The 10,906-nt window shown below is 43.3% G+C and overlaps 1 protein-coding gene across 1 annotated transcript; it reads left to right on the top strand.

Annotated features, from left to right (window-relative positions):
- Nucleotides 1-5,694: 5,694 nt before the first annotated feature.
- On the top strand, nt 5,695-9,061 carry tbxta (T-box transcription factor Ta). The gene is made up of 8 exons (XM_071907567.1): nt 5,695-5,879; nt 6,256-6,520; nt 7,102-7,236; nt 7,346-7,407; nt 7,507-7,568; nt 7,873-8,046; nt 8,161-8,284; nt 8,803-9,061. Exons 1-8 carry the CDS (start codon nt 5,695-5,697, stop codon nt 9,059-9,061), a joined length of 1,266 nt encoding a protein of 421 aa, XP_071763668.1.
- The last annotated feature ends 1,845 nt before the right edge of the window (nt 9,062-10,906 follow it).

Raw genomic sequence — 10,906 nt, 5'->3', positions numbered from 1 at the left:
CCTTCAGCACCTAAACTCTAAATTGAGTGTCTCTATTCTTTGTTTTTCTCTCCATCTTTGTGTTTTAAAGCTGTTTCTTTTACCATGGACGCTGAATTTCCCTCACCAGGTCGCCCCAGATGCATAAAACACTATTATTAGTTATTATGAGGGCGTCATCAGCCAGGTGATGAATGAGAAAATCCTAATGGCTCATTGGGCATGCATGAGGAGGTGACGCCGAGCTGCATCTCATTTTAATTGTGCATTTATAGAGAGGGGAAGTGATGGTGGAGGAAGAGTCTGAAGTCACACGTTGCCCGACTCTGGGTAAATAATGTTCCTGGCTGCAGCTATCATTAATCCCCTGGTTTTTAACACTTACTGTTTGTCAGTGGAAAGCGGCCCTCGCTCCTTTTGATCTCCCCCCCACTTGCCCATTCAACCCTCCCACTAACTCACCCACCATCCTATAGCAGAGGTTACAAAAAGAGACCAACAAGCCCAAATTAATGATTGATATCTGTTCATATTTGCTAATGTCTTTCGCAGCGTCCCAGCACAGCCGAAAGTCCATCCTTCTTCACGTCAAAATATGAGGTAGACCCAAGTGTGATCCTCACTCCACAGGGTCTGCTGTTAGTATGTGTGTGTGTGTGAGCGTGTGCACACAGCTGGGGGCGGGAGCGAGGAGATTCAACTGTGTTTTCTCACACACTAGTGTCTGCTGACCTCAGCTGCTCATATTTACATCAGGCAACACCGATCTCATTGGAAAGGAAAAAAAAAAAAATAGGAAATGGGCAAAAACAAACCTGCAAAGAAGACAATCTGTACAGGCTCAGGACATCAGCTGCTGTTTCACTGGACTAGAAAATCATGAATAAATGAAAATGTTTTTTTTGTATGTCTGTATCTAATATAGTATTGATGATAATCTGCATAAACCAAAGTATGTGAGCAGCGCTGAGCAGTTTCAGCATAGATATGTCTGTAAATACAACCTGGGATAAGACAGATATCATATTGCATTATTGAGAACCAGCGGAGAGGACAATAAAAACAAATCAAATTGAGGAAAACCTGCAGTGAAATATATTGCTGGCATTGGCTATCAAGCTGTTTTTATCTATTTGAATGAAGTATCAATATAAAGGAGTGCCTTTCCTAAATGAAATATCATTTCTCATACAAAAAACTATTGAATAATAATTGAATATTACTGAAGTCATTAGTTATCGAACGCTTTATTATCTGATTTTAGGATGTAATTATTTGTGTTTTCTTAAATGTAAATCAATGAAGATCAGGTTCCCCCCCCCCAAAAAATGGATATATATGGTTTTGAAATAGAAGCCCTTCATATTACTCATAATACGTGGGTCAAAATGTTTCTGAAAAAGGGAATATTTCCACCAGGTGTTGGGCTTTTGAGTTAAAACACGTTGCAAATCAGCTGGGTGTCACTCTGGCTACCTGACCTGCTGCTGCTGACGCCTTCAGAGAAAGATAAGAGTCAACCTGGGCTTTGGACCAACAAGGCAGGATCACAGTCATCCATCCCATAATAGCAAGTCAGTCTGATTTCAGCACAAACTGATTACAACAGTCGCCAAACAGATCATGTCAAATCCACTCTGCATTTCCATCAAGAAATAGTAGGTGTCTGTTATTTTAAAAGAGAGCAGACAGTCATATTATTCTATATTCTTGCAATACTTGTAATATCTTAAATCTGCCGTATATTACATATGAATATCTATTCTTATCTATATCCTTCTCTTTGCTGCTGCAAAAACCCTATTTTCCCCCTGGGGATCAGTAAAGTTTCATCTAATCTATTCTAATCTGGTCTAATCTAATCTAACGTATCCTAAATCCCCCCTACTTGTCTACTTTCTCTTTATTTAGACAGAGGGGAAGCCAAGAGGGTTACAGACATATAGAGGGATTGTAATAGGCAACATAAAGCACCATAAAGCTGAGAATATTAGTTCATATACAGGCCTGATATTGACAGCACCACTTAATCTGACCTGTGCAGAGCTTTTGATGAAGCCATTTTCCAGTCAAATTGGCTCCTATTTATTATTCTTGTAGTCTTAAATTTCATATTTTTATTTATTAATTTCATCCGTTTTAAGGGTTTTAAAGTTGGTCTTGCAATCCTGCCATTTAAAAAATAATGTTTTCAACCTTTATTTATCCAGATAAGGCCCTACTTCAGATAATAAAATCTCCAATAAAACATAATGATTCCGATGTAGCAAACTGGCCTGCCTCCGTAGTTCTCCCTCTCCAGGATTAGGTTGATCAGTCCCGAGTGTCAAAGCCGAGCCTCCTATCATTAGCATGCCAAAGGTCCCAAGGTCCACTGTAGGGCACCTAGATGAGGGCGGGGGGGTGGTGGCGGGGGACGGCGGGGGGGCCGGGGGGCAATTACTGTCCCCACTAATTCTTTTTATCCCTTTCAAAGGGACGGGTGATTAGAAGAGGAAAGTTTAGATTTCCTGAACTTGAAGTGGAAACGCAAAAGTGACAGACGAAGCTCAGGGCTCAATCCACATCAGAGCGAGGGGCTGGGGCTGAGTGTGTGTGTGTGTGTGTGTGTGTGTGTGTGTGTGTGTGTGGAGGAGGGGGTGGGTGAGTGTGTGTGTGTGGGGGGGTGTCTTTACTGGTAGGGTTACTATGGGATGCAGGGAAGTGGTGACTGGTGGCTGTTTCACTTGTCTTCCTATGCAACACCTCTACACGCACACAGAGCCGCAGTTACAGCCATAAAGAGACATTAAAATACAGTACAGGGACTGACTGCTTATTCTTTCCGTCCCTATTCACATGGGTGGACACAGACAGAGACACTGACAGCATGAAGGACATGTAGATGAGGAGTCTGTGTTCTGTCTTGCACTTGCAGTTACATTTTACTCTTTTGGCTGATGCTTTTATCCAGAGCAAATTACAAACAAATATGCTTCAATTCCTACATCACAAACATTACAGAGGCATAACACCTTCATATTAGATGTAACTATAATGATCATAGATGACAGAATAGTGTTAGGAATAAGAGCTGAGGGTTTATTTTTACCTCAAGGGAAAAGATTAAAAGTCACCCACATATATATATACAGTATGTAAATATACAGTAATATCCATATATAGACCATATTTAGCTTCTGCACACTATTCCAATGTGTTTGTCTTATGCATTTCTCATATATCTAATTTCTGATATCTGCTCCACCATCGACGTGAATGATCTTTCATATCAGACACATTATTAGATGTATTATATCACTTTATACCATACCAGATAACACTGTTTCATCTACAACCTCTCCCAGATAGTGCAGGCTGATTAAAGTTCATACTTTTTGTTCGTCAAGATTCATAAAATCAGAGCTTGAGTGATGAATTACTACTTTGTTTTGTCCGGTAACCAACTCAGGTCATAAGTCACAAACAAATGAATTGTCAAGGCCTTTGTGTGTGTGTTTCTGTGTGTGTGTGTGTGACTGTTTTTTCTTCCCAGGGCTGACTCATCCGCCTCGCTGTGTTTACTTATTTAGGCCAGCGAAGTCCTCTGGAAAATATGCATCGTTATAACTGTCCCTTTGTGAAGCACCAGACCTCTGCAATATTTCTCACCTAGGTGAGTGTGTGCCGATGCCAGAGGAGGACTGCATCGGTTAACCCTCACCTCACCGGGCTGTGGCGTGTGTGTGTGTGTGTGTGTGTGTGTGTCTGAAAACAGTGGGAAACCTCCGGTGGGTTTTCAAGCAAACTTCATATTTCGGAGCAGACGTTCGCTCACAGTGTGGGCCCGATCTGCTCCGCCTTTTCTCCCGGTATTAACTTCATCCGCAAGTCAAACTAGCTGAAGACATTGTGTGCCGTTTTTGTGCTTTAATTGGTTCACACAAGACCTGGCAACCGCAGCCACACACACACAGCCGAGTTCCAGCCGAGAAACTGTTTTGTTACCGCAGCTACAGACGATTCAGCCAGAGACACGATTACTGTATTAAATCTCAGTTTGGAGGCATGATCCAGCTTCCTGTATGTGTGTGTGAGAGTCTGTCTATCTGTAAGGGGGGGGGGGGAGAGTATTCAGAGGGGGGTACGTCCTGTCCTGTCCTGTCCTGTCCTGTCCTGTATGTAGCCAGTTTAACACTCTCTCTCTCTCTCTCTCTCTCTCTCTCTCTCTCTCAGGCTCCAAAATAAAAAAAAAAACACAAGGGGGAAAAGGAAGAGGCCGCTGAATGATACGGGATGGAAAGGTGTGAGAGAACCCCTTTACATTTATGGCCTCTGTAGAAGTGGAGGAAGTGGTGTAGTAAAGTGGAGTCGCGCTCCAAAGCCCTCACTCAATTCCAAGTACATCACAGACGCTGGAATAAGAGGCGACGGGAAAAAAAAAAAACACACAGAGGGCTCAGATCTAAAAACATTAAAAAAAAAAGCTTTCCTCTGGATCAATGGGGCCAATTTAACCGCTGAATACTGTAAGGCATGGGAGGATCTGATGGTAGAGAAGTTGGTTTTATATGGGCTTTACCCTCTGACAGTCAACAATCACCTCAACATGGAGGCCTATGTGTGCTCTTAATTTGCCATATCTTACCAAATTTCATCTTGTAGATTTTATCATTATAATGAACAGCAAAGACCGGGAAAAAATGGACAGAAATGTATTTGGAAGCTAAAAAAACATCCCATCAAAGAGGAATTCAGGACCAATGTTCCCTCTAAGCTGATAGTTTGGTGATCTGATAATTTATCACACTGACCAAATAATAATATAGTGTCAGCCACCAGTCCTTGCTCCACTTTCTCCCCAGAAATTGAGTCTACAAATGGAAGCAGGGTTGTAAGTTTGGTGTTAAATGAGACTAGATGCAGGGACTTTGCCATATTTAATGAATTGATGCCTCTATTTTAATGGTAGAAAAATGCAGAATGCCCAGCTGAAATATTTAATATGGGTGTTTGGCAGCGGAGTCACGCAGGCCCAGTACACAAACCCAGGCATCGCTCGTGGGCCGTCCACACTTCCCTTCCTAATGGCCCGTCCCCAGTCAACACAAGGCCTCTCCCATGTGGATTTGAGACAACAAAAGATTAGCATTATTTGCAAATATACAACTGAGTTCAAAGGCGCTCCTCTCTCCCCTCTCTTCCCTTCTTTTGTTTCAACGCACCACTTCCAATGTAAAGGGCATGGGCTACTTTTCTGAAGCCATAGGCCGTAATAAATTTGACCTATCAGATAACTTCTGTAAACTCCACACTTTAGCCTAACAGCATCCTTTGATGTTTTCTGGATTTTCTGGAATGTATTCATCTGGGAGAAAACTTGCCAGGACTTTTGAAAGAATTTGTTTTGAACCGTTCATGTTTAAGCAACCAAATTCCAACCTATAAGGCCAGAGGAGTCTTTGCAAAAGCTGAGAAATTTTGGAGGATCTGTTAAACTTGTAGAGAGAAAAGTCCAGCCTGGTATGGGGGCGGGGTTTGGAGACCCGGTCGAAGGGGGCGTGGATTATGCGCACAAACCCCGCCCCCTTAGCCCCATGAGGTCCCTGGGGGCCCTTAAATGATAAGGCCTCGGGGTTTTGAAGCCGGTATCACTTGGGCCTTATCTCGCTGTCAGTGAAACCAGCACACAAGCGTCTTTTGGAAGGGATCTGGATCGCTACACTGCTCGGAAATATGAGTTCTTCCAACCCCGACCAGCGCCTGGAGCATCTGCTCAGCGCCGTGGAGAGCGAGTTCCAGAAGGGCAGCGAGAAGGGAGACGCGTCCGAGAGGGATATTAAACTGGCACTGGAGGACGCAGAGCTATGGACCAAGTTCAAAGAGTTGACCAACGAGATGATTGTCACCAAAACTGGAAGGTAGGTCTTGATGACAGTACTGGAGGCCGCGGCGGTGTCCTTTGCGCACAGACCTGCTGCCACTTACGCACTTTTTGCGCACTGCTTTTTATCTAAAGACACAGTCTGGGGTTGTGCATTGGTTTCTTAAAATGTTCTAAACTTCAAAAATTGCAAAGCAGGTTTTAATGGGATACCTGACTGGCTCCCAGTGTCAAAAGTGTAGACTTTTAAGGCCTTTAATGGGGTTTACAACAGATGGCAACGGGATTTCGCTGTGTGTGACTAAATAAATGAAAATAATGTTCTTCAGTGTTTAAAAATCCGCACAAATTGGCAAAGCGCAGCACCAACAGATCAACAAAACCTTCTAATTGTCTGTTCTTTCCGTCTCCAGGAGGATGTTTCCAGTGCTCAGGGCCAGTGTCACCGGGTTGGACCCAAACGCCATGTACTCGGTGCTGCTGGATTTCGTGGCTGCGGACAACAACCGTTGGAAATACGTGAACGGGGAGTGGGTTCCCGGAGGCAAGCCGGAGCCCCAGAGCCCCAGCTGCGTCTACATCCACCCGGACTCCCCCAACTTCGGAGCGCACTGGATGAAAGCGCCCGTTTCCTTCAGCAAAGTCAAACTCTCCAATAAACTCAACGGGGGCGGACAGGTGAGGAGCCGGTCGCACTTCTCGTTTGCAATTTAAATAAGCGCGATTCATCTGCAGGAGAATATCAGTAATCGTGGTAATGTGAATATAGCTTTGCTGACAGTTGATATATTCTTTCAGATAATTTATTGGAATTTAGACTGCAAAGAAATATCCATCTTAAAAAGTCATTAAGTTTTATATTCAGTCTGAAAATCTTTATTTTTCTTAATACATTAAATATGCGCCAGTGGTGTGAGAAATTTTCACTTGTTTCCACACCACAGTGTTTCAGGAATTTTATAGAAACAAGTGGCAATATCTTGAAACAAGGCACTTGATCCAAGAGAATACTTTAAACAAGTTGATTTGCATTGGAATTAAGTGAAATTATCTAACACCATTGGCAAATATTTTCACTTGTTTTAAGAAAATAATAATTCATACTGTATTTAATAACATGTCAAAATGGATATTTTGCTCAAAATGTGGCACCATCCATGGACATATTCTCATCTAATTAATAAAAACATGTATTGTTTTTGGAATGTTATTACAAATTGATGAATTAATATTCTATTTAATCTGTCAATTCTCTATAGATCATGCTGAACTCCTTGCACAAATATGAGCCAAGGATACACATCGTGAAGGTGGGAGGGATCCAGAAAATGATCAGCAGCCAATCCTTCCCCGAGACACAGTTCATTGCTGTCACAGCTTACCAGAATGAAGAGGTCAGTTGCACTACATACAGCATATCCTCCACTTAAAAGCCCTTATAACACTAATGTTACATTAATGGTTGATCAATGCTAACAATTGTCATATCCTCGTCTCTCACAGATTACGGCTCTGAAGATTAAGCACAATCCCTTCGCTAAAGCGTTCCTGGATGCCAAAGAAAGGTAAGAGGCTAAATCTCAAACTGTATTGATACTCTTCATATGCCAAGTGACTGCATTTCTAGGGCTTAAGCATCTAATGTTAATTGTTTCTACTTGCAGGAGCGACCATAAAGATGTCCCTGACCACAGTGCAGACAGTCAGCAGTCCGGCTACTCTCAACGTGAGTACTGTTTTACCTTTCTGAATGACTTGACAGCAGCCTGGATGTGTCTTTTCAAATGTCGAGCATTCAAAACAGGCTCCATAGAAGATCGAGAGCGCCTCTATTGGGTTTGGGTGTGTGGAGGCATTTGTTGCTTAATGGAAAAGAAAGAAAGAGTTCAAGAGAAAGAACAGCTACCAATGTGTTTTGGGCCTTGAAGCATGCATGAAGAAGTCAAATTCAAAACTTGCAATTGAGCTTTACGTACCGCCATATTGAGAACAATGTAATATTCCTAATTTGTATTTGTTTGTTTCCACAGTTGGAGGTTGGTTCCTCCCAGGCCAGAGTCCTATCTGCCCCAGCAGCAGCCCTCCTCAGTTCAGCGGGACTGCAGGTCATTCCTCCGGCTCCTACTGCGAGCGATACTCCAGCCTGAGAAGCCACAGAGCGGCCCCGTACCCCAGCCACTACCCCCACCGCAGCTCCAGCACAAGTAAAGACTTACACCTACCTTATACACATCAAGGGTCATTGTGTTCAAGATCCCCTAAAGCAATTCATTGGGAGAATGGTCATTAACGATCGCGCTGTACGTTCTTATTCTCAGACAACTACATGGACAACACTTCGGGCAGCCTGCCTACTCATGACAGCTGGTCCGCTCTTCAGATCCCCAACTCGACAGGCATGGGCACCCTGTCCCACACCACCAACTCCACATCCAACTCCAGGTGAGCCTCGAAAGCAAGGGTCTAGTCTACAGTTAGGAATATTTTAACGAAATTCAAAGTAAGTCTGCGCAGCATTCTCGCTCCTTTCATCTTGATAGCGGCAAGCAAGCGGGTCTTTGTCCGGTGGCGGAGCAAAGAACGTTGTGCGGACCCACTTTGGATTTTGTAGTTTAGCATCAGTCCAGCACCAGTGGAAATGGTGGTTTGTGCATATTACTAGCCAGCGTAAAAGATGGTGGTCTCCTGGTTTGATGTCAGAACTTTTTCATACCCTTCCTGGATGTCCCACATCGCAAAGCGTCCAAATGTCTTCTCTTGCCAGTGTGGACAGAGACATTGCTGGGTATGAATTGCACTGTGGGATGGGCTGGGAGGACCGAATGACGTCGATCCAGGAGGTCGCCATCTTTGTGCACCCAGTTTTTAGCAGACGGCATTGAATATATCACGATGTTACAATCTACCAATTAAGTGGTATAATAGAGTGCTGACACCCCTCTTGTCTTTCTTGTCCACAGCCAGTACCCCAGTCTATGGTCAGTAGCTGGAACCACCCTCACCCCCTCGGGCTCGGCCTCAGGCTCCATAGCCGGGGGTTTGACCTCCCAGTTCCTGAGGGGCTCCTCCTACACGGGCTTGACCTCCTCGCTGCCCGTCTCCTCGCCCTCCTCCATGTACGATCCCAGCCTGACCGAGGTCGGCGTTGGGGAGGCCCAGTTTGAGAGCTCCATCGCCAGGCTGACTGCATCCTGGGCGCCTGTAGCTCAGAGCTACTGAGCAGCTTCCGAGCGCTGTGCTGTGCTTCCTCTCAACCTCCCTCTCCTCCTCCTCCTCCTCTTGTTGCCCCGGCAGTCATCTCTGCAGCCTGGAGGCATTGGGAGCAGGAAAGCGACAAGACACATGAATCGATAGCCTGGGGATGACATGGAAATGCCACAAGACTTGCAAGGATCCCCTTCGGCTTTTGTGTGTGAACAAGCTTAGATTATCCATTCCAGACTCTCTAAATCAAAAGTGCGTAAACTGTAAAATTAGGCTGGAGTCATATATGGGGTATGCTGTACTGAAGGAAGTTGATTGCAATGTGCAAAGAGCATGAAAGACAATCCAGAGGCTCTCTTGCACCCCTTTCCACAATGAACCATATTATATTGCCATAATAAACCTTAGAATAGCTGTACGGTAAACTGGTCCCTAAACAGTAAGATCTCCCACAGATACTTTGCTCTGAGTAATCCCCAACCCACATAGATAGATACATGTTTATTACACGCTTATAACACATTTATTACATGTTTATACCCGTATGGCTCCACACAACCAGACTGAAGTGAACAATCATGACGTTTGACTTATTTGTTAGGACATTTTGTTATTATTCTAAAATATATAAGATGAAAGAATTGGTTGTGCTAACATATGAATGTGTATATGTGTGTATATAGAATAAATTAACGTCCATGTTCATTGTTTTCCATATAAATGTGCCTTTTTTTGATTGCAATACAAATGCGTGCCTTCCACGATCGGATTGAACGACACAAGTGCCTTTGAATCCTGGCAGGGCTGTCCGGCAGGAAGACGCCCTCGCAAAACACATGTACATACCTATCTATTTGTATTTGAACTCATTGTGAGTTTTATTTATGTCATTTAATAATAAATTAAAAATGTCTTTGTTTTTCTCAAATTTTGTTTTGTATCCTTTGTCTCATTCACACTCCATAGCTGTTGATTTCAACTTCAGAAATGAACCATTTCTCAGCTTTATGTGATTCAACACGTACAATTTTTCATTGGGGGAGGTTAAAAAATAAGCAAATTCACGGGTAAAACACCATGTACGTTTACAATTAAATCCTTATAGACCGAGGGGTCAAAGGGTAAGACATGAGTGACAGAGTATCATGGAGTGTCACTGGTTAAATCGCTAAAGAAACCATCTTGCATAAAATAGAGTTATGCAACAGACACCTAAAAGTCATATTTCATAGGGTTTCATTTTGAAACCCCTAGATCTGGTCTCTAGGTGTAACTCTCACTTTGCCCTTATGCACCAAACCTCAATCCAACTTTTGGCCCCGCAATATGAGCTTTCTTAAAATAACAATGTCAGCACACCTACGCTAAGTGAATCTGGCTTCTTTGACATGTAATTGAAATGACAAGTCGATGGAGAAATGTCCAGTTTAAGGAATCCATCTGAGTTCTTTCCATCGCTGGCACCCTTTTGTTACAATCTGCGTTATGGTGCGACGTACAGCTAACACATTCAGCACTCCAGGTCATGAAATTCAAAGGTATATGGACCCAAAATGCTGCTAACACCAGGGATTGAATTAAAATGGCTGAGGCCTCTATCCAACATATTCACTGACAACGCTGTTGTTGCCGCAGGGATGTAATGGAGGATAACTTCCAAGCTTTCCATTTGCAGAATAGAGTGTACCACCTTTTAATTTAATTTGTTTATTTTATTTCTCCTTTATTTAACCAGGTGATTCCCATTGAGATGTCTATCTCGTTTGCATGGACCTCTGGCCAAGAGAGCAACAAGCAGAATCAGTATTTAAGGTCTGCATTTTTTTAGGCTGACATAAATCTTAATGCATGAATTTATAG

The sequence above is a fragment of the Centroberyx gerrardi genome, chromosome 19, assembly GCF_048128805.1.
Source record: "Centroberyx gerrardi isolate f3 chromosome 19, fCenGer3.hap1.cur.20231027, whole genome shotgun sequence".
Taxonomy (NCBI): domain Eukaryota; kingdom Metazoa; phylum Chordata; class Actinopteri; order Beryciformes; family Berycidae; genus Centroberyx; species Centroberyx gerrardi.
The sequence above is the reverse complement of the archived record's forward strand: the minus strand, read 5'-3'. Positions and strand labels throughout refer to the sequence as shown.